This window comes from Haliaeetus leucocephalus, unplaced genomic scaffold (assembly GCF_000737465.1).
Source record: "Haliaeetus leucocephalus isolate CR32 unplaced genomic scaffold, Haliaeetus_leucocephalus-4.0 Scaffold151, whole genome shotgun sequence".
Lineage (NCBI taxonomy): Eukaryota > Metazoa > Chordata > Aves > Accipitriformes > Accipitridae > Haliaeetus > Haliaeetus leucocephalus.
In genome coordinates, this window is record NW_010972587.1 from 12,587,731 (window position 1) to 12,612,780 (window position 25,050).

The window sequence follows — 25,050 nt, forward strand, 5'->3', positions numbered from 1 at the left end:
ATCTTATTTTGGTGCTTACTGCACCCTGACTTAGCCTAGCGTTGGTCTGTTAACAATGTGCTGTGAAAAAAAAAAAAAAACTGAGAGGCAAACACTTGGTTTACTTACCAACATGGTTTGTGAAGTGAAAACTGAAGGGAAGGGGTTGGGGGGGATGGGGGGAGCAAATTAAGTTGTAAACATTTTGACCTGCTTGCATGGATTTCCTTTAAAGATTGATGTAAGAATTTTGACTTTTTATATTTGAGAAATACCAGAATAAAATCTAAATTAGTCCTGTGGATGATGCAGTCATTCCATCGCAAATACTGCAAAAGTGTTCATGCAAGAGTCTTCCATCCCATCTAAAATAGACCTAGTTTCACCTAATGTGTCCTACTTCTTGCCTCATCCTTGCACTCTAGCTTCATCGAGCCCTGGGGGAGAGCCCTCTGAAGAGCTTATCCCAGCTCACAGTAACTGCTGCCCATACCAATGAGATTTCTCACTCTCCTTTCATTCTTTGTGTCTTCCAGTTGCAGCATAGACATGTATTTAAGATCTACACAGTAACAGAGAGAGCAGCTGCATCAGGTCAGACCAAAGTTCCATCTAGCCCAGTGCCTCATTTTCAGCAGTGCCTGTAGGAATTGGGAACAGCAGGACAGTAAGTGTTTGCCTCAGGTGCCCCCCTGCCTACCGCTATTTCTAGCTCAGGATCCTCCCCAGCCAGACATGGTTTCTTTGTGCTGTTAGAAGGAATGGATTTCTTTTCCTTGAACTTGACACCACACTCCCCATTAGAACACATCTCGAATACCCACCCCAGCTTGGAGAGCACTGCCAGAGCTCAGCCTGCTGCTGCAGACCCACCTCCTCCTGTTTTCTGAACCTGCTTCCTTCCACATCATTTTGACAGTGAGCAGTTATTCTGTTCCCCCTCTCTGTATGACTTCTGACAAGTAGACAGGTACCACACATCCTTCTCCTCTCCAGATTTAAGAGAGTTTTACTGGAGTTGTGTCTGGCTCTTGTCAGAACATCTCCCATGCATCATGCGAAGCTGAAGCATGCAAGTAGGGGCAGAGTGTGCATCAAAGCACAACACACAGAGGGAGAGGCAAAATGATTGACTCTTCCAAGACTCAGAAAGACAGTAAGAATCTTCAAGCTTTAAGTTGAATGGTTTTGGGTTTTTTTTTTAATTTACCCTTGTACTTGCACTACTGTTCTGGCCTCAGTACTACTGTGGCATTAAGCTCAGCACTGTGTGCTCAGCCCGAGTGCTGAAGCCAGCACTGTGTCCACATTAGGAAGACAATGCTCCACACAAGGAACAGTATTGCAATGCTCTCGGGCAATCTTCCGTCCCTAAGTAAGCAGGAGATGCTGTTCGAAGAGCTGAGTTTGGGAAGGCTCCAGACCACTGCATGAGCCTGCTGTAGGATCAGCTGCTATCTGCCTGATGCCCCACACTGAACTTTGAGCAGCTCCCAGTGGTAGCCCTGGTTCCCAACAGCTTTGCTCATTATTTGTTACCACCAGTTCCCATGGGTGGACAGTATGGAGCAGCACGTACGGCAATGCACGCTGCTGGCCAAAGACCATCACCTCGCGCCGTGACCCTGGTGTTGGCTTACCTGTGGCTTGGTGCCTGTTACATCCAGACTCCGTAACAAGGTCCTTGTCCTACGGGACTTTTTGCTGCCATTCAGCAGCTTAATTCTCCTAAACACTTCCTTCTTTCCTGCCTTCTGGGTACGCCACTAACACAACCTGTCCTTGAATACGGCAGGCACACATCTGCAGCAACTGAAGAAAGGAACAGTACCGTTAGCATCACCTTACTGTGTCTTAGTCTTCTGAGATTAGCGTGCCTTTAATAACTGTGCACAGGGCATAAGACCACAGACACCCTCCATAGATTTCACAGTGCCCATCCTAAGCCTTCAGTGTTACCTGTAATAACGAGTAGCTGATGGGAAAACCCCAGCAGCAGTACTTCTGAAGGCACAGCAGGTATTCGGGCTGAGCTGAGCACACCTGCTACAGCAAGCAAAAACTGATCATCACACACGAAATCTTTGATTTATGACTGACCTTGCAAGCCTCTCTACAGAAATCGTGGACATCTGAACTCGGGTGCCGGTCGGGCAGGGAGGCGCAGATTCGGCCTGAACCAAAAATACTCCTTCGCAGCAGCTCTGAAGAGCCCCACCTACGCCAGAGTATCTGAAACACAATTTCGCAACAAGTACTCCAGTCACAGCTGAGTTTCCCATGTGACAGAATTTATATTCTCCTTTTTAAAAAATAAAACTCTTTCTCCTACATTCCACACTTGCACGAATCTCTTTATCTGGGAAGGCTCGTGCAGTGCAATAGACAGAAACCGCAGGTACTGTACGTACCTCCTAGCGCTCGCTTCCTTGGGGAGGATTCTCGAGTATTCAGTGTCTCAGCGATGACGAATGGTGACAACTCCCTAGCAACATCCTGAGCTACCCTGGTGAGTCATCTTGGGATGTAATAATTCCCTTTCCTAAGACAGGTCATCCAGTGGGTAGTGTTCAGCTGACAGCTTCCACCACCGCCCTTCAAATCAGAGCAGTTTTTATCCTTAGTTTTCTGCCCTGCAGACAAAGAGCAAATACTCGACTTGCTCACACCTAACTGTAAGCGTTGAGGGGAGTTTACAAAAGCAACCACCACAGAGAAAGCAGTTAGCTGCTTGATGCCACCCTTCTAATGTACTTCAGTGCAACATAACAATTAGATATTTGCTTTAAAATCTTCCTACACACTTTGACAGGAAAGGTTGCAATACACAGTACGAAATCCATCATAGCAGACATGTAATTATTAACTTCATGCCGTGCTCAGAATGTAATATGGTTTAGCAAAGCTTAATAGATCTATGAAATTGATTGCACTAGAAATTGTCCAAACTGCACTGAAGCAGGCAAGTCTTGTACTGAAACAGGCAGATTTAAACACAGGGAGGCAAAAAAACCCAGAGCAAACCCATCCTCTGAACTTGTGTACCACAGCAGCCCCCTCCGATGGGTTTAGGACAGAGGTGTTGCTCTTTTCACCCCACACAAGTAAGAAAAAAGCCAGAGCAATTGGAAAGCGTTATGAGAGAAGTTATCAATGTTTATCTTCCTTATTTTAAGAGACGTTAAGAACTGTTCGGAACCTGTATTGCACACTGATGGCAGCCCACTACAGTTAAATGAAGCTCAGTGTCTATGTAACGAATAACCACTCTTCCTTTTATTTCAGTGTCATATTACATTACAGTCAAGACATGTTATTGACAAAACCTACCAGACATTTTACTTTAAGAGTAACCCTCAAAAAAAACTAAAATAGCCCACAAAGGAATGTACATAAATCGAGATGTCACAATTTTTGATGTTACTAGTCCATTAAGATGTTTCACAATAATCTCAACGTGTTGGAAATGCACTTTCTTGAAAGCTATAGAAGCAACGTTTCACTTGGTTTAGACTAAAGTCAGCTAAGATACAAAAAACCTGTTCCATCAGTTCCCAGTGATAATACACTTCACATGACAGAACACAGCTACACGTTAAGAGACCACCACTGAACGGTTATGCAAAAATGAAAGCCTTCCAAATCCTCCTCTTGATCTAAAAGAAACTACTGCAAAAGTATTTTGCACGTGTGGTTTTAGAGCCCACGTGATAACCCAGGCTCAACAGTGACACAGTTACTACCCAGACACTAACACACGAAATGCAACGTCACCACTCTTGCTCAGGATTTTGGGATGTTTGACACGTAGCACCAGTAATGCTAGAGGAAACCCATTTTAAAGTTACTGTAAATTTATCTGATGAACATCCACTAAAACTGAAGATAAAACTAATGCTCCCTTAAAGATAGCTGCATTTGCTAACCATCTGTAATGGTAGACATAATAAAAAAAGAAGTAACTTTGACTTTCAGATAGTGGCTGTGAATATACACCTGCTTAACCAAGGAAAAAGTCCTATCTAACCAGCTTCAAAGAATTTAGCCTAAAAGTTTCATAAGATAGAACGAAATTCCCAACCTGGCTTTATACAGGGCTTTAAATCAAGTTTAAAAAAGTTAAATATGTATTATTTAATATATATCATCAACTTTAAAAGGATTAAAATATGCATGAATAAACCCCACAACAAACAAACTTTAGTTTTTAGGAAGCCCACTTAAAAATTCCTTCATTACAACTACCATTTGAAAAGACTCTAGAGTTTTCAGATACAGTATTTTACCTATCCTTTTACACCATTCATTTCAGATATACCATCACTATGGACTCACACATTCAAACTCAGACAGCATGGACTTCTTTAATAAAATCTCAAATTTGTTGAAATAGTTCAAAAAAAGAACCCAGACACATACTGGCTACTGTGTACTCAAATGGTTCTGTAATCCACTTTATTCAGTCACTAGCAAGTGGAGGCAGAGGATTTTTTTCTATTAATATATTAACTATTCCATCAAGAACTTACTCAGTTTTAATTACATCCTCCGATTAGCTGCCAACTCTAGCCAAGTTTTAAGCCCCGAACGTACAAATACCTAGCCATCTGCTAAATGACCTTGGGTCTGACTCATCCCACTGAGTTGGAAGTTAAATTGTGTAAGTGCCAGTTGGGGTCCCGTTTCTCTCCCGAAGGAAGGGAAAGCCACGTTCAAAGGGGATGCTTAGGTGGGTCGGACTGTCCTCTGGGGGTACCGCTCGTCCTCGGGCTAGAGACAGAGCTGAGGAAAGCTGTCTGTGTAGTGTAAGGTAAAGCTTTAAGAGGTAGGTGAAGCGAATCCAGGGTCTACCACACAGCTCACGTACTCTCAGCTGCCTGCCGCAGAAGTTGCCCACGTTAATGGCGCATACGGGATGTATGCCAGCTAAACCCAAACACATGCTCGTTTGTAACAAGAAGGCAGGGTTAACGGTGCTTACCCACTCTGACGAACAAACAATTTGTTACAAGCCCTGAATGCAACTTTGGCTTACATTCAACACAGAAAAACTACTTTTAAAACAGTTTTTTTAATAGCTCAGTCTGGTGAAAAAGTTGAATTCTGAACGAAGCTTCAACCATGGTACAAAGAGTACTGAGGGACAATACCGGTTACTAACCACTGAAAGCACTGTCTGTTGGAAAACGTAGTTTTAATAGATATTCTTCATCTTACATAAGAGCACAATAAATAACACCACATTCTATAGAAATTTCAGATGACACGAGTCAGAAGAAGTGAAAGAGGGAGAATACCAATAGACTACATAACCATACCCCTGAATTGCATGACAAAACACTCCCTACTGCAACCACTACAAGCTGTCATTTATATGCTTCAGGTTGGCCTCCCCAAGAGCTTTTAAGCTTTTGGGGTTTTTTGCCCCCCCTCCCCCCCCCCTTTTTTTTTTGAGGGAGAGGGCTTAGGAAAGAAAGAGAATAGGGATACAAGAAATCAAGGGAAGCAATAAGATGGGTTCCCAGAAAAGATGCTGGACTCCCAGACAAGATGCCTACACAAAAAACAAGGATGAGAAGGAAGTGTTTAAGCACTTTCCTTCCCTCCAATAAAGAAGCTTTGTTGCTATTTAAGCAGACCAGTTGCTCAAGCAAGTAGCTTAATAAGGCTTGTAGAGAAAACCAGTGTTACGAGGCGCTAGCTGTAAGTGGTTAAGCAAACATCAGTCAATACACAAGCTGGCTGTAACAGTGGTTCTACACACTGGTATTTCATGTTAATAGAGGGCAGGAATCACAGAAGTTAGAAAACTGTGTAGCCTAACATCTGATGACAATCAGCAAAGAAGTTATGCAGATTACTCATAATTAGTGCTGCCATTTGCTCTCAACCTCCTACTTCATTATGGTTATTTCCACAAAAATGCATATCAATGCGTTGCTAAAATTATGGTTACAACGGTTACATCAGAGGCTTGTTTCTAAAAGTCACTCCAAATGCAATTTCGTATTAAATTGGCCAGGTAAGGTCACCCACATAACAGAAGCTAATAAAAAGAAGTCAGCAAACAGAAGCAAAAGAATCTTGTGAATTCCACCTCTTTACTGTTTAATCTGTCAGACTGGTGAAGACAAATTGTCAATTCTGGTTTCAACTTTTTTAAATACGATTGTCACATTAGAGAAATGAAAACACAGCAAAATAAACTGTACAAAGGCAAAGTAGAATAACAAAAAATATTTTACTAAAACATAAGATTTACAGGAGATTTTCCAGACAAGCCATACAAAATGGTCACAAGCTTTTTCTTGGAGGGATTTTTCTACACTTGACAGCAGAATCACAATATTATTAGTGAAGGTGATGGATGTTTAATGTTCCCATTTTTTGTTCAAACAATGAAGCTTGTCCATCTACAGCGTCTAAGTTAGACTGGGCTAGAGGGTATATTCTAAAGTATAACTGGTTAGCTGCTTTTACCAATGCAATTAGCATCACCATAAAAAGGGAGGAGGAGCCCACAAAATGAAAACAAAAAGCCCCGCAGCTAACCCTGCCTACCTTCATTCACAGTGCTTATACTTAAACCATGATGGGAAAAATGATTAAAAGCAGAGATGTGCTGCTGCTTTCAAAAAATTTCACAACAATCCAGATGATACTTCTAGCCTCTGCTCATGCGGTACAATAGTGAATTAGGACAAGACACAGATTTGCTAATGTGCATTTAATCACCAAAGGACTGAAGATGTCTGGGCTTTTATTCTGTAATGTTTCTAAGACTGTGTCCATTAAATGCAAACAAAAAAGGAAGAGGTCTTGGCAGAACAGGAGAAGTGATGCACACTTGATGTTCAAAGCGCATTTAAATATTATTCATGGCATATAGCCTAGTCCATGCTCTGGCTGTAAAGAAAAAGAAACACATTTAAGAAAAGATGTATTTTTCAGGCCTTATTAAAGTCATTTTAAATACTTATTTTTAAAGATCACTTTTATACCACTGCTGCAAGTACACAAAATATATCAGTTCTCAGATTTTAAGCGCAATTTTGAACTCCAGCAGCTGTCAACTTTTCTGTATAACAGAAGTGGCCTGACTGCAGTCGATCCAAAAGCAAAAGAGGCATAATGTAGTAATTCTTTCAATCCATTACAGCCTGCAACAGAAGCAGGTATGGAAGAGATGTACTTTCCAAAACCAGATAATCTGTTCCTTAAGCTTTAGAGGAGAAGCAGTGGTGTGTACTTTTATTTTACTACAACTCCAAATTAGACACGCTTGCAATTTAGGACCATGAAAACTCAAGATAAAAGAGATTGAGAGAGTTTTTCTTCTAGCAAGCCTCACAGACTTGAAAATAGACCAACTGCAGGCACATTCAGGGTACTTGGACTATGACTGTATGCAATAATTGTTTCTGCAAGTTGCAGACATAAAACAAGAGGTCAGGATTTACATCCCCCAACCAATTAGTAACCAGCTGCTTCCTAAAACTAGGAAAAAAAACATAAGATACATCACCTGTTTCTATGGCTTGGGCTTCATTGGTCTTCCATTGCTCAGCTACATCATTTGCTAGTGGATCATCTGGATTGGGAGCGCTTAACAAAGCCTGGATTGATAGCAGGACTGTACGAATCTGCAAAGCTGGGGACCATTTATCTGAAGAGACATTTATATCAGATGAAATACCATATTCACCATTATCTGCAGAAACAGCAAGTTTCCCTCTCCCAGATTAAAGAATAAGCGAGGTATTTTTAGACAAATGAAATCTCTTTTTAGGGTCAATTTACAAGTTTCTGTACTTAATAAGATCAAAAGAAAGAAAACAAGGTAGCACTTACCTTTCAAAATATCTAAACATATTCTTCCCAGCTTGTCTACATTAGGATGATAAATTTTGGTCATGAAACGTACTTTAGGAGCTGCCATTGGATATTCTTCTGGAAGGAATAGTTCAAGTTTAAATGTCCCACCCTCAAAGGGGGAATCCTGTGGACCTGCAATGACCACGTGAAAATAACGTGCGTTGCTTTCATCTGGCTCTGCTTTTATCCCAGGGACTGGCTCTGCCAGCAAGCGCTGGGTTTCCTAGAAGAAGAAGAAGAGGCAACAATGTAACAAATACAGTCCATTTAAAATAAACATTACCTGTACAAACTATTTTAAAAACAAGTATTCATTATGAGCTATATGCCTATGTCGACAGAAACAATGTTAGACAAATACCTTAAAGTCAAAGAACATCTGCAGAAAGAAGATGAGGATGTGGTAAACTGGTACACATCTCTTTTCGGATCCCTCAACTGCTGTAATAATGTGTGCTTCTATAGCGCAAGGTAATCGTCCTGTTTTCAGCTGGGATAGAGTTAATTTTCTTTCCAGTAGCTAGTATAGTGTTATGTTTTGGATTTAGGATGACAAGAATGCTGATAACACACTGATGTTTTCAGTTGTTGCTCAGTAGTGTTTATACCGAGACAAGGATTTTTCAGCTTCTCATGCCCAGCCAGCAAGAAGGCTGGAGGGGCACAAGGAGTTGGGAGGGGACACAGCCAGGACAGCTGACCCAAACTGGCCAAAGGGATATTCCATACCATGTGATGTCATGCCCAGTATATAAACTGGGGGGAGTTGGCCTGGGGAGATCGCTGCTCAGGAACTAACTGGGCATCAGTCAGCAAGTGGTGAGCAATTGCATTGTGCATCACTTGTTTTGTATATTCCAATCCTTTTATTATTATTGTAATTTTATTATTGTTGTTGCTGTCATTATTAGTTTCTTCCTTTCTGTTCTATTAAACTGTTCTTATCTCAACCCATGAGTTTTACTTTTTTTTTCCCCCCCAATTCTCTCCCCCCTCCCACTGGGGGAGGGGAGTGAGCGAGCAGCTGCGTGGTGCTGAGTTACCAGCTGGGATTAAGCCACAACAGTAATAGATAACAATTAAGCTGTCCTCAAATTTCTTAACTTTTGATTAAACTACTGCCAAGCTTTTATTTTTTTCAATATACTTAAGAGCACTTCAAGGAATACCACAATGAGAATACCAAAAGCATTTCCCATTCCATGTGCGTATAACCACGTTTAGTCGCCCTAACAGACAGTAGGAGACAGGCAAGTTGTTCTATAAGCAGTAAAATTAGGGAAGCCTGATTTCCTACAGAGATCTGTATTCTTTGTTGCTCAGTTCTTCTGCCTACAGCACCAGTCCCCCCTCAGGCACCACGCTGTGATCATAGCTAAGAGCTGACCATCCATCCCGCTAAGGCACTGAGCAGACCGACCGACCAAGTCCCGTACATCTTTTTCCCTCTCCTCTGCTGCCAGCCTTCTTGTAGGCACCGTTCTGCTCCTTCTTTTAAATAAGAACCCAAGGCCAAAACGGCAAAAGGACATTAAGCAAGGGACAAGAAGTCCTGCAGAAAGAAGCCTCATTTCCTCAGGTAATTGTAGCCCCATTTCCTGCTTTTCCTCCAGCACATTTTTACTATGTACAGTTAATTTTTTCACCACGCTTCTGTGTTGGCTTTCACAAAGAAAAATTACCTTGTTTCTACTGATGAAAACTCTAGTAACTTGTAGGTGTAATACAAATTTATTATTCCAGTTTTATAGCATATTTATTCTGTGTGTCTACAATAGCACTAATACAAGCACAAAATAGACAGATTACCTCTACTTGGCTTAAATACATTCTTCAAACATAACTGGACTGTTACAATACTGGCATTTTGTAGCAATAAATTTACACAGCATTTAAGTGATATGGCTGTCTTGATGCAATAAAATACCACCTCACTTTAGCAAAAAATAATCAAATATATAATACAAAGAAGTGAAGTCACAGTAATTCATGCCAAAATCCAGTTATTCATCTCAAAATTGCCAAGGTCCTACAAATCATAATATTGAAGTTATTACTATGTACATACACAAACATAAAAATAAATTTATTTGGTCTAATTCCTTGTTGTGACTATGTATTGCCTGTTTACCTACATGGGCATTAGCTGCCCATGCCACTTACACCCTTTACTGGCAGGCCATCCAAGCTTCTTAAAGCTGTCTACACTCACTTCTGCAAGCATATTTTAAATGATACACATAAATTTGTAATGTACTCAGAATCTGTATTCTGCTGGTTATTTACTTGTACAGTAATTCTGCAGAAAAGCAGTTACAACAAATGCTTAAAGCTTTAGTTCAGTGGTATGAAAGTCAGTGAGTAAGAAACTATAGATTATCCCTGTAAAAGCATAAAACATTCTCAATCTCTTCCAGCAAATTTTCAGTACGAGTGCTGCCGCAGGTAAATGGGACAGTTTGGATTTCTGCCTATGAAGGACCATATACTTACTAGAGTTTGGCAGTTTTGGCAGAGGAAACAGTGTCTTATGCCAAATACAAACTAATACAGTGAGCAAACTTGAAATTAAAAAAAAGAACTTAATGAAAAGACCCAATTTTTAAACTTCTCCACAGCTGCTACCACTTGGACTTTGCCAGATACACGCTAGTAGGCAAATCATGGATTTGGTTCTTATGGGCATGCTCAAATGTAAGACTTTTTTTTTTAAATATTAAGGATAACACATTTTAAGAGCTCGGCTGATCTCAGCAGCCCCTAGCCCCCACTCAGTCACTCTGGTCCCCAGACTGCCTCCCTAGTTATGCCAGTATGCTGACTGTAACCATACTGGGCAGCCAACCCTGGCTTAAAATAACCCAGAATCAGCAGTCCTCTGGCAGCAGCATCAGCACTTCTACCTGCCAGCGTAACTGAGGGAGCAATGCCTGACTGCGAGCTGCACATTCTGCCACTAAAAACCATTTGTCAATAAACAATGAGAGAGCCCCTGTATGAGGAAAAACGATTCTTTTAATTGAGGTACCGCATTATACTGAAGGACTATACCACTGCTCGCACGTCGTCATGTTCAGATAGCCCTTGATGCCTCTACATTACGCGGATGCAGTTATCTTGCTATGAAACACCACAGAAAAGGGGCGCGCGAAGAAAAGCATTTATGCTGCATACAGCTACACCAGCGCTGAGGCTACTCAGAACCCATTCGCGCCCCCTGCGGAACATTAATATTAGATGAAAAATGCTTTAAGCAAGCACGCCTCGCTTCCTGCACTGCGCATGGAGCTCCACCACTGTTGGCATAATTGAAGCTCTTTTCAAACACAGATGAGGAGGAATACTTGCAAGAAATCTGTGAGGGAATTGGTTGACACTCATCTTTCATACCCACCAGGCTCTGATGCAGCCATCATGCTGATAGCAAGCACCAGGCTAATACTGTTTTATGCAAAAGCTGAGAAGCATCTTCAGTTCAGAAAAGGCATCTTTTTAAAACAGTATAATACAGACAAGCTTGTTAGACTATGAAAAACACAAGAAAGATGCCATTTATTAAAAGAATGTGAAATGTTTGTATGTAAATACATCAACACCACCTGCTAAATTCTAACAGAAAATAAGGCTTTTGCCCTTCGATTATGAAGGAATTTATATCTTCAATATATTTTGAAGGAAACTATGGAAAAGGAACAGAAACAGAGAAATTAATTAAAAAGTTAAGTTTTAAGGTCTAAGCATATAAAATGCTTAAACATACATACAAGTAGGTCCAGTTCTAAGATGATATCAGGGACTTGACTTCCACATTTTACAGTAAGATAGCCAGTTAAAGACATGCTGATACAAAAATCATTTTCATTTGCTGTAAGACTTGGAGAAATAAGTCATATTTGAAAGAAACAGTTGTCAGTATACAGGGCAACACTGGGCACCAGATCAGGAAACTGAACTGGTTAAAGATTTTTGGGAGTTTGGGTTTTTTTTAGTGTACATTACCGCCCCCCCCCAAAAAAAACCACCCCATCCCCAAACCTGTAAGTCACCCACAGGAGAGTCATGAGACGTGGACTCAATCTACAAACACGGAAATATTTAACTACATGTTGATCTTATTTTGTAGTTTTGTATTACTTCCCCTGGGGAATGGTTGCCCAATGAAAAACAGCATCTTAAAAATGTTAAAGTAAGTATATAAATCGATTCTAATTACGCTTTTAACTTCACACCTTTTTGAACTAATCAGGAAGATCAAGCATATGCAATACTTCACTTTCCAGTACCTTTGTAGGCAAAATCTTTCTAATAGTTTTTTAGCTGAGAAAGTGAGTTTTGTGCAATCTGCTACTTCCCCATTTCTCCCCAAAACTGCCTTTGAATCCTTTGTCCAATTTCACCTTTTCTGTACATTTTGTAAGCTGGCAGTGGCTAAGACAGAAACCAAGCTCAGTGCTACTGAAGAAAAAGACATGAGGAACTCTGGTATTAAATGCTGTTTGGCCAGTTTATTCCAACCAAGTATGCACTATTCTCGCCTGGCAAAAACCCCTGCCAATAAGGATAAGAAGAGCTGGGACACCCAAATATTAACATGCTAAAGGGAAAAAAGGACAAATTAACAGAAAACCAGGTTTTGCAGTTCCGTCACTCACAATAAATGTTTTTACAATAGAGCAGTTAATTTTGTCTTCATGGGAATACAACTTTCCATCAAGTAAGTGTTCCAGAACAGCACTTCATAGTATTTCTTATTAGCTCTCCTCTAGCATACTGAAGTAAGTTTTACAGACGGTATTTCAGGACATATTTTGAGCTCTAAAGCTCTTAATGAAGCATCCCATGCTGCCGTAGGCAGTTATTTCTATTTGTCATACTCTGCAATGTTTTTAGATTGAGATGTCTTCTCGCTCCTGCTTTTACTCCACTTTTTCCAATTCCAAATTAATGTCATAATTTCCATTGACTAAAGAAAATAAACCCAAAATGAAGATACATGCCAGTCAGTACTTTAAAAGAAAACAAAAAACACAAAACTGTCATTCACAACCAGTTATGCCCCCCACAATTTTATCTTTCTTATCTTTAATTAAGTGGTTAAAAAACACAGAACTGTTGAAGGTGTTTTGACAAGCAAAAGCAGAGCTGTTCTTATTAACACAGGTGGCCTGAAGTACAGTGACAGATGATATGGATGGGACAGATGGTGTAGCTGACATTCTGCATAGCTATTCTTCTATGAAGACATTAAATTGAAAACTAATTGTAGCCGAGGGGGCAGAAACCCTCAACCTGTTTTTACAGTAACCTGTGAGGACAAGAAGCCTCAGGAAGAGAGTGCTGTGATCTTTAGAAGAGACCAACAGAGCACGAGGTGGGGTGAAGGTTTTTTTGAGTTGCCAAGACTGAGAGAAGCCATGCAAACACGCAAGATTGATTTGCAGGGGGTATGTTTCATTCTTTGAGCTTTTGTTTGGTTATCCTGCTTTCAGTGGAAGCAGGGGGAAAAAAAGTTACTGAAAAGCAGACATAACCACCGGGATTCTCCTGGTTCATACAGCCAGAACAAGACAGAGCCCTTCTTTAAGGAAGGGAACTGAACAACCCAGAAGATGCTTCCATACAGACATGCACAAAAACCAATTGTTAGAGCACATGGAGAAATGAACAAGCGTACAAAGAAGGAATCCATTTAATCACTTCCAGTCTTGCAGAAGTGTTTATAAAAGCCTCAAGCTGCCAAGGCCTCAGTCAAAGCAACCAAAAAAAGATTTCTGTGTGCTACATTTTTGGAAAACAAAAATGTACTTCAGAAGTCTTCCTTGCTATCAACAGACTAAGGCAGGATCAAACAGTGGCATACTGGCAAATAACTACAATCAGAAAACTCATGTGTGCAAGCATTTGTAAAAAAAACCCCAAACATTATTTCTTACATCGCAGAGCCACTGCAGCTGAACTGAAATCTCTAAAGCTTCACCTGTCTGACACGAGACCACTCCAGTAGAGAAGGAACAAATTACTGCATGGGATTAGACAATTTTTAAAGCTTCTTCATTGCTTTTTAGAAAGGAGTACTATATTCTTTGCTTGGAAAAACAATTGCAATTCCATTCCCTGTACTATGGCAATAGTTAATTGCCACAAATTTCACACTGCCTGCCAAGAGATGTGGCTAAAAAAGAACAAATCAATATCTAGCACCTACAAAATACAAGAACTTTAAGGCTACTGTATGAAGGCCACCAGAATTTAAGAAGCTTGCTTGCAAAGTCAGCACAAACTAGCTCAAAGAAGAAATCCAAGCTCCATGTCTTCAGCCAAATTTGGTTTGCTTAGCAATTCAGCTGTCTGCATGCTCAGTTTCCTGATACCCCAGTTTTCTTATTTCATAATCAATATTACTGCTCTACAGTTACCTTCAGTAAGTAAAAAATTCTACATATTAATCCACAAGTTAAACACAGTAGTCTTCAGTAGTAGTGAGATATTATAATTGAAGGAATACACTTTCTGACAAAATCTAACATGGTCTTCTGCTCTACACAGTCCTTTAATATCAGCTGTGAAGTCACCTGGTGAAATTCATAAAATCCATTAGAAAAAGGGAGCTTAGAGAAATCCCAACACCTTAAAAAGCCTGAACATTTTAAGCTGATAAATGAACGGCCACTGCAGAAAGGAAGAAAAAAAAGCTGTGCTGCCTTTCCATTTCAGCCTATTATGTACCTTCACTTTTGCCTGTATAGCTGTCTCTCAACCTCATGGTGAAACATAGCATGTAGCCAATCTGGAAGAAAAAAGGAAAAAAAAAAAAAAAATCACGCAAGAGAGAAGAGTCCCTGACGCAGTTCACCACATGTCTACACAAACAGCTGTGCCAACAAAAAGAAGGGTGCAAACACGTGCTGTCAGAAGGGTGGAAGAACAGACTGCTCCTTTTGGTGAAAGGGCTGGTTTAAAGAGTTGAGACTGCAGCATTAATCACAGTGAGATACTAGCGTAACAGATTACTATTCTCTAACCAACCTAAAAAGGAAATACAGAGACTACCTCCTCATTCCAAAGGAAGAAGCTTAACTACCAACGGAGCCAATTTCAGTAACAGATGGTAAACTGCTAAATTAAAGTCTTCATCCATCTATAAAACTCTAAAACACCAAAGACTCTGTATATCTTCTTACTTGTTATAAACAGTTATCTAGCAACCTTTTATAGTGTTGAGACTACAGAGAAGCATCTTTATGGCTAGCAGCTTTATGCTAGTACCTTGAAAAGAGAGAGATAACATCATTAAGACCTTCAGAGGTCAACATAGCTGTGATAAAATTATTCTGGAACTTCAAACCAGAAAACAATAAGGCCTCTTATGCAAAGAGAAAATATTGCAGGTCTTAGAGCTCTTAAATATTTAAAATGGCGCCATACCACATCTTTATGCAAAGTCTCAGGGGAATGATTCCTTCCTTGTATTTGCAGCAGCACATTTACTAGCTCAATTCTCTATGCAGCAGTCAAGTAATTTACCTTCAGCATCACCTACTAAGATGGCGGTTACACCTCTACAACTTTGTCAAGCCAAGGCAAGGTACAAGCCCTCTCTAATCTACTTCAGACAGTGAAAAAATGTAGGTAACATCCACCTTTACTTGTAGGTTCAACTAACCCTAGGTGGCTTTATTCTGAACAGATCAGGGAAGACAGATGATGGATTAATATCTTCGTCTTACTTAATAAGACTTAATCTGCAACAGGAATTACAGCTCACAGCTCAACTCCCAGTGCTTATTGCTGCCCCCTTGCCAGAAATCACCATCCTGCAAATCTACTGAGAAAGTAAACCCTGTCAGCATTCCCAATTCAACTCAGGAAAAGTGAGCTGGGCTCTCTTAACTAGATCTTTAACCCCAAAAAACACTAACTGACAGCATACAAACTCCACTGCCATCTAGTAGAGGACAGTAACTTCCAACAGAAGCTGACGAACAGTTGGCATTGGCTGTCAGTGAAAGCATCTTCCACCAGTACAAATGAATGAAATCTGAACAATCTCTTGATAAGTTTCTTCCATAGGTGCTACAAGCAAGGGTCTCCTAACAGCTGCCTACAAAACAAAACTTCCTTGGTAGCCTTGGCCATTTATAAAAGGAACAATAGGATGCAATGCTGCATGAATAGTCCCAAGATGGCCTAGAAGAAAAGTTAATGGTAAAACAAAAGAGGCATCCAGATTGAAAGAAACACACATCAGCTTGCCTTACTTCTTTAGGACATAAAACTTGTGTTTGGTATGGTCTAATTTAACTGCATAACCATCTAGGCATACGTACAGGGTGTAGGTAGCAGGGGAGCTCCAGGGGTGGCCTCTGTGGGAAGGGGCCAGGGGCTGCACCATGCCAGAGACAGCCAGCTCCAAATGACCTGCCGCAGGACACAGCTGAGCCCATCAGCCAAGCTGGTGGCACATCTGGGAAAATGTATTTAAGAAAGGATAGAAAGCATCACACAGAATAGTGGGGGGGGGAAGAGTAAGCAAACCTGGCATGAACACCAAGGTCAGAGAAGGAGGGTGAGGAGGTAAGATGCTTCAGGCACCAGAGCAGAGATTCCCTGCAGCCCATGGAGGACCAGAGTGGAGCAGACATCCACACTGCAGCCCATGGAGAGGACCATGCTGGAGCACAGGAAAAGCATGAGGAGGAGGCAACAGCAGAGAGGAGCTGTTACGGACTGACCACAAACTCCCATTCCCCTGCAACCATCAGGGACAGGGGAGGTAGAGGAGTCAGGAGTGAAGGACTGAAGCTGAGCATGGGAAAAGGGGGGCAAAGGTGCTGTTCTCATTTTGCCTTTGTTTCTCACCATCCAACTCTATTTTACTTGGCAATACATTAATTAATCTTCCCCAAGTCGAGTCTATTTTGCCCATGATAGTAATTGGTAAGCAATCTCCCCGTCTTTGTCTCAACCCATGAGCTTTTTCCATCTTATCTTCTCCCCCTGCCTGGTTGACAGAGTGACTGGGTGGGCAGCTGGCAGCTGGCCAAGGTCAACCTGCTATAGCATAAATCCAAAGGTAACTGTTAATCTGAAATGTGTTTATACTGTTGTATCCAGAAGCACTTTTAGAGAGGATGTGGTAGACAGTTTCAGACTTCACAGATGATACTGCAAATTAGAGTTTTTCAAAAAGAGATGACAGACTTAAAATGAAAGCCACTAGCTCCATTTTCTGCTATAGTTGAAATGATAACACTTATCACTTGGAGGGTACCACATATACCAATTTATGTGGGAGAAGATGTGATGAGGAAAAAGAGATATCTTTCAGTTTGAGTGATTGCTCAGTCTCTTCAATATTTGCTTCCTAGGGGAGATCAGACATTTGCCGCCAAGTCCTCCAGGAAGATTTCTAAAGCAGATGAAAAGTCACTACCGGTAGCAAAAAGCAAAGAGGTTTTTTTTTAAAAAAAGTTACACCTAAGTTCCACTTTCAATGACTAAAAATTATTGCAAGTGCTTTATCTCATTCTTCATTGGCTTCAGCTGTTGACTTTACAAGTGAGTCAAATTGCTTTTCTCCCCACCATTTCAGCCTGGTTCTCAGTCCTTGATTAACTTCACTCACATCTGTAACTACCTCCACCTTTTCCTTTCCTCACAAAATGCAAGGGTTTGCCCAAATGGGAAGCCCTAACTTCTCAGCAGCAGTGCTAATTTGTACAGTCACCATTCCATGCACCCCTTTCATCAGCCCAAGTGTTTGCAAAGTCAAACAACAACTGAGATCACAGAACTGATCTGGCTTAAGAAATAACCTTTACTGCAGAGCTCTGAGCCACATCCGTCCAAGTTCACTGCATTTTGTTCCAGCCCAGGCTAAATCTGTTTGTACAGTAAGGCTGTTCAACATGAACCACAGGCTAATCACCTTGAGAACTTCTGGTTAATGTAACTTAACTAGGTGGTAACTTTTCCACCTTGTACTGGCTCTCTGCCAAAAACACAGAAGTACACCACCAACTTTAGTATTTCAGTTCAGACTACATACAGCATACACTTGTTTCTTATTTTTATTCTGATTGCAGGAAACCCTTGCCAGCTACCAGCACCATTACCTTCCAACTACATCTAATAGTTTGGATTAATCTGGGGATATGAGATAGAAACTAAAGGTTTCAGCTGTATAGGGCAAAACTTAAAGCAGCATATTGGCACACAGACAAGTTATAATTACTTGCCAAATGATAATTCTTTCCTGTTCTGTCAGAGTGGGATAAGGGGGAAGATCACACTGATCTCCTTCACCAAGAACTGGTAAGTTGCACAGAAGAAAGTAAACCACATGCATGTTTTTGCTTTGATTTTTGAGGGGGAGGCAGCAGGAGAAAGTGAAACATATCAGTCAAAACTGTCTTCTACACATAGGGATAAAGCTGCCTCAGAAAACCACAAAGACTCAATTCAAAAATTTTATAACAGTACATCACGTTTTGGCACAAATTCTTCCAGGGTCTATCAATTCATTAGCTACAATTATGTAAAGAACTGGCTATAACCAGCATTACTGAAAATAAACTGGTTACCTCATATTGTCAGAGAGATTTCAGAATGTTTAGATTAAAACTGTATCACTGTAAAACAACTACATCAGAGAAAGTCCTGAATGTAACATCTGCCTTTTAGGAAAAAAAAGAATTAGCAATAAAGCCCGATAAACTGTAAAGCAAAGGTCAAATATCATAAATAGAAGGCTGCACTTGTGGTTTCCAGTAGCTGGCCTCTGCACGAATTCTTCTCTTCCTTGCCATATAATCCCCAAGTGTCAGCATCCCACATGCCTCTGCTTCCTGGACTGGGTACTGGCCTAACATCTCTGTACACTAATGCTTCCACCACCCTGCGGGTTCCCAGACCTCACCACCAGCCCTGACTGTACCTACCCCCCCAAAAAACCAGCAAGAAAATGTTCCAAGCATCAACATGTCAAAAGCATCAGCTGTGAAAAAAGAATGAACAGAACAATGGTACAGTAGATTTAGAAACCATTAACTAGTACTCAATCTACAGACAATTGTCCAGCAACTTGAAACTACAGCTCTGCTAAGCAAGCACTGCAAACTCTGGATCGCTCACCATCTTCCCTCATGCACTTCTGGTTCTCCAGTTCCCATCACCACACAATTTTAACCACTGCAAAGTCACTTACAGTGAGATGAAGACAAATGCACTCCAGGTAAGAGCGCCTTCCCAGAAATAAAAAAAAAAAAAAAAAAAAAAAACACCAGAATCTACCCACTCTTGGAAGACCTTGTTGCCAAACAACAGTAACATGAAGAGGGGTATTTTTAAGGTCAGCATCACTCTCCCCTGAGAATGACCTTGTTCTCAAATTTTCCACAGCAGATTACAGGATTTTGGAACTGTGAAGCTGAGATCCTATGCAAATTCCTGGAGGATTATCTATGCACTAACACAGATCAAGCTTTTCATGGTGCATCTCCAGCTATAGTAAAGCGAGGCATAACTAAATTCACTAATCTAAGAGTGTAAACCATTCCTGCAGTTATACTGATGGAACACATTTGCATTAGAGTCTTGCATTAATATATAGTACAGAGTCAACTATCGAAGTGTGGTTAAAGCAAACAATAATTCATACAGAACTTCTGTCCAAATGCCATCTGTATTGGGTTTGCATGGCAAGGTTTTGGTAGCAGGGGAGCTACAGGGGTGGTTTCTGTAAGCAGCTGCTAGAAGCTTCCCCCACATCCGACAGAGCCAATGCCAGCCAGCTCCAAGACGAACCCGCTGCCAGCCAAGGCCGAGCCCATCAGCAACGGTGGTAGTGCCTCTGGGAGAACATATTTAAGAAGGGGAAGGAAAAAAAACAAACAAAAAACAACTGGATGGCAGCAGCAGCCAGAGAGAGGAGCGAGACTTTGCAAGAGAAACAACCCTGCAGACACCAAGGTCAGTGCAGAAGGAGGGGGAGGACATGCTCCAGGCATCGGAGCAGAGATTCCCTTGCAGCCCGTGGGGAAGGCCACGGTGAGGCAGGCTGTCCCCCTCACGCAGCCCATGGAGGTCCACGGTGGAGCAGATCTCCGCCTGCAGCCTGGGGAGGACCCCACGCCGGAGCAGGGGGATGCCTAAAGGAGGCCATGACCCCGTGGGAAGCCCGCGCTGGAGCAGGCTCCTGGCAGGACCTGTGGCCCCATGGAGAGAGGAGCCCACGCTGGAGCAGGTTTGCTGGCAGGACTTGTGACCCCGCGGGGGGACCCACGCTGGAGCAGTCTGGGCCTGAAGGACTGCAGCCCAGGGAAGGGACCCACACTGGAGCAGTTCGTGGAGGACTGTCTCCTGTGGGAAGGACCCCACGCTGGAGCAGGGGAAGAGTGAGGAGTCCTCCCCCTGAGAAGGAAGGAACGGCAGAGCCAATGTGTGATGAAGTGATTGTAACCTCCATTTCCCGTCCCCCTGTGCCGCTGAGGGGGAGGAGGTAGAGAGATCGGGAGTGGAGTTGAGCCGGGAAGGAGGGAGGGGTGGGGGGAAGGTGTTTGAAGGTTTGGCTTTATTTCTCATTATCCTACTCTGATTTGATTGGTCATAAATTAAACTAATTTCCCCAAGTCAAAGCTGTCTTGCCCATGATGGTAATCGGTGAGTGATCTCTCCCTGTCATTCACACAAGCCTTTCATTATATTTTCTCTCCCCTGTCCAGCTGAGGAGGGGAGTGATAGAGCAGCTTTGGCAGGCACCTGGCATCCAGCCAGGGTCAACCCACCACAACATCTATGGCAAAATTTGCCACTTCTCACTATTAACCTACCAGTCACATGTAACTATGAAAGTGTGTTTCTGTTTTGTACTATTACACAAAACAAATTTTAATGATACACTGAAAGCCATGCAAACATGTACAGACATGTACAGTACAAAACAACTGCATGCAAAGCAATAAAAATCAATTAGCATCAGTACTTAGAAAGCTTGGTGTACTGTAGATTTGTACCTTAAAGTTGCTCAAGTATTATACAAGAAGGTGGTCCAAACAAGATTTTTGCCTCTAGTTGGATTATTTGCTGGGTTTTTCCTCAGTTTTTATTCTTTAGTGTCTATTGAAAGCTTCTTTAAGGAAAAGGCTGTGGAAAGTTATCAGTGTCCTCCTTAAGATCTTTTATTAAGACTCCTATGTTTTCCTTTTAAAACTGGTACCTTGGTTTAACTTGAAAGTTTTCTTATCCTCTGGGCCCGAGCCACCTCAGCCTCCCTCCCACACCTCCACAAAGGATCTGTCCTGCCAAACTCCAGGTTTCCAATATCTGCCCGTACAGCCCTCCCACTACCACAGCCAGGCTATGCTATACTAGTCACCAGGCAAGAAGACTCAATGAAGGACGCAAAGTAGCATATATATTACCTTCCTACCTTCCTACATTTGTTGGGGAGTCTGAGGGAAGGTGGTTTTAAGAAGAACAGCACAAAAAAACCCCTCTGAAATTTCCCAAAATTTTCACCCTTCTGTCAAATTTGAAGTTATCCACAAGATTCAAACAGCATACAAAGGGCAGAAAGACATCACAAAGACCAAATATACAGCTTCTCTGACAAATGCCAAGGAACAGCACTGTCCAGAAGTAATGTTTTCTATGCCTAACCACCATCCAAACAAATGCAAAATACCATGAAAAAGTATTAAGTTTACCTCCAGTCTTTTCTATTTAAATTTTTTATCCAGGAAATCAAAATATGGCTGGAAACATCAGAGAAATCAAAAAGTAATGGTGACTTAAATTTTCACATGGAGACATGATGTCCATGCCGCAGAAGCCTATAGCTTCCAAGACTAAGTGAGAAACTTCAAGTTAGCTGCCAGTAATGCTGTTTAAGAACTTCTAGAAAGTTTCAGAAGTTGCAGACTAAATACCTGATTTATATTTTAAAACACATATAAAGCCGATTATACTGACCTCTAACACAGAACGCTGTAGGTGCCTATCACCACATACACCATTAGAATCTCCGTAAAACCTCCCAGAAATTTTACAATTTGAGGCAGCATTTTACAACTCAGCAGTCCAAACGTTACCCAGATTCTTGAAAAATACTGCAAGCAGGAGTTCACTGGCAGCAACGTGGAAATAGCTTCTCGCAGTAAACAGCAAGGAAGGAATATCTCAGACAACACCATGCTACCACGCAGGGGAGGAAATCAAAGCCTCAGTAATTTAACACTGATAAATTCATTAACAAAAAAAATTTGAAGGAGCCTCAGATACTGCTTCAGATGGTTTACTTCATCATACGAGCAGCTGCAGTAACAGAAGCGCTACTAATAACTGGCTACATAGTTAACACATAGACCTGGACATCAAATTATGAATGATGTGATGATCACTGCAGCAGTGAAAACAGCAGAAAAAACATCTGAAAAGATGACACGAGGCAATGTTGCCCATCCCATTCAGATATACCGACAGCACTTGACACGGCAATGAGGTGGTTTGAATGTCAGCCAAAAAAAAAAAAAAAAAAATCAGATGCAATTCAACTCCTTACTCGACTGGAGCTACGTGACTTTGCAACACTGGAGAGAATTGGTGTAATAAGGACTTGAAAGTAAAAATCTCTGGGCTTATTTATTGTGTATATTGCAAAGGCTCTTTTTAATACTGTGCAGTAGGAAAAAGGTTTACAGCATCAAAAACACAAATCTTGTAAATGTGCCATACCGCATTTTTATTTTATCTTACATTAATAGATTTTTCTTGTCAAGGTGATTCTCAGAGGACCCTTGGTTTTGGACTATTGAAGAAAATAAAAATTCCTCTTCTCTATTCACAAGATAGAAGGTTTTCCAATTCTGATTATACCTTTAAAGATTCAAAACTATATCACCATTTTCTACTCATCATTTGTGATGTGCTAACACTAAGTCATAGCTCTAAAGCAAGTCATCTCTTGAGCTTACAGATCATCCCCCACCTCCTTTCTTTAAAGTCTGTCTTTCTAAGTAATCTCAGGACAGCAAACCAGGAGTAATTCTGTATCTTCCATAACAACTGCTTTGCAACATCTATACTGTCACCTTTTAATTGAATTTGGGGAAAGTATTGGCAATATAGAGCTCTCTGCTGAGACAAGGAAAGCTACTGCTCTCCTACTGGGCTAGATGACAGCCTGCACATAGCGAAAAAGCAGGCTGAGGAGTACAGGGCCGCTAGTCAACCTGAGAGCCAGGCCATCTGCCAGCAGTCGGTCAAGACAAGGAACGCCAACTGCATTTCGAGCAGTTAGCTAGATTCTGTACTTCATTACAGTCCAAATATGCACTCCTATCCCCCATCAGCCATCGACAGTCTCCCTCGGATGACAACACAAAGGGTGCATGTGGAACAAAGGGAGCTCTTTTCCTAATAGTAACCTAAGCCGGTTATTTATCGTCAAATTTATTACTGTGCGTAAAAAAAATCAGAGCATCTTGTTATTGGAGTTATTTCACCTTTCTACAGCTCTTTTCTTTCCTCTCTCTCTCCCCCGCTTCCATTTCCTTTCCTGATCTTTCAAATTCTCACTAGCAGCAGAGTTCACTCCCTCTCCTCCCTCTAAGGCAACCAGCAACAGGAAATTTAACTCCAACATCAAGATTGGCAGGATAGAAAAGGTCAAAACAATTCTCACTCGAGACTCCTGAAGACTCAAGCAGGCATATTTCTAGGTCTGCACCTCTGCAGCTGCAGTATTTCAAAATACGACTTTGCATGTTTTTGAGATTGTAGTAACTAGTCAGACTCAAGTCCTGGACCATATGCACATCTGGCAACCTAATGCACGCACAGCACAGGAGCTAAAGAATTGGTCATCTAACACAACCGATCCAAGATTGAAAAGCTCTAGACCGGCTGCAGGGAACTTATAAAGTATACACGGAAATACACAACCCACCGTACACACCACCCTGTAACAGATAATAAGCCCCAAAACTCTAAGGGGGATCTTCCGGAGGAAATCTGGAGTTTCTAGGTCTCTCTTCTGCTGCCCTCCACCTCCCCTCTCCAGGAGGAGAAGAAACATTCCCATGCCATCACACATCTTTGAAGTGAGTCGTGGGAATTGCTCCAGGTTTTTTCTAGAAAAACATGAAAAAAACAAAAGCGCCAAGAAGGAAATTTATGCCCCAGCTTACAAGTGGGTGTGCTCCTTGGTTGTATTTGGGGGAACTGTCAAGAGCTATTAAAAAAATTTAACACAGACACCAGCCTCATAACTGAGCTCTTACCTCAACTCTGTGATGAATACCAGTTCCACTGTATTATGAATCAGTGCTCCCTCTCACACCTGAAATATACTCAGCTTTGCATGCTACGCACTCAGGCAGCTGGACGAGCATCAAACTCATTCTGTAGGATTTGTCTTCGTTATTTTTACTGCTTACAATTGTGAACGGTAATCACAGTTTAGGCTGTTTCACACAAGATAAATGCTACTCCTGCCTTATTGTTTGTTACCTCATCTCCTCCATCACCTATTAGATAACTTGACTTTTCAGAGAAAACCTAGTTTTATTTTTGCATCCGCTATTTAACATATCCTACACTCGGGTGTTTTACAATGGTTGGCAACATCGCGTGCTCAACCAAGAGGGCTTTACGGCGTTATAGAATGTCACGAATAACAAGGGTGCTGTTATTTCCTGTGAGGGCTAACGAACCTTACTGGAATCACTTAGCAACTTTTGTAAAAGGAGCGATCACCAGTTTGAGGCCTTCAATTCACATCACTTGCAAATCCAGTGGGAGACAGCAGCCCAGCACAAACATCCACGCCAGCCCCAGGACCCAGCTACCCTTGGATAGCGCGCAACGCAGCCACCTGTATCTCTGCTGAGCGACTCCAAATCATTCCAGCCTTAAGCCTGAAGTTCCCCATAGGGGGGGGGGGGGTGTCAGGCGAAAGCACCCCGAAGTTGAGAGCCCTCACGAAGCCCGGCAGACGAAAGCCGAAGCAAGACGCCGAACCGCCGCCACCCTCAGGGCCGACAGCTCGGAGGGCAGGTACCGCGTACCGCTCGCCCCGCTCGAACTCAGATTCAACTCCTCGCTGCCTTCTGTCCCTCCCCGCAACCGGGGGACGAAAAAAACCCGACCACCGCCGCGCTCCCCCGGGCCCGAACACGGCGAGGGCTGCGCCGGGAG

General features: G+C 41.9%; 1 protein-coding gene across 1 annotated transcript in view; it reads right to left on the reverse strand.

The window, feature by feature from the left end:
- Positions 1-5,156: 5,156 nt before the first annotated feature.
- The window catches only part of UBE2N (ubiquitin-conjugating enzyme E2N), a 20,266-nt gene continuing 372 nt past the window's right edge, over positions 5,157-25,050 (reverse strand). Inside the window, exons 2-4 of the mRNA XM_010561867.1 lie at positions 7,831-8,077; positions 7,505-7,645; positions 5,157-6,885 (exon numbers count right to left, since the gene is read on the reverse strand). Of these exons, the coding sequence (XP_010560169.1) occupies positions 6,845-6,885; positions 7,505-7,645; positions 7,831-8,077 (429 nt within the window). The 3' untranslated portion in view covers positions 5,157-6,844. The remainder of the gene's footprint in view (positions 6,886-7,504; positions 7,646-7,830; positions 8,078-25,050) is intronic.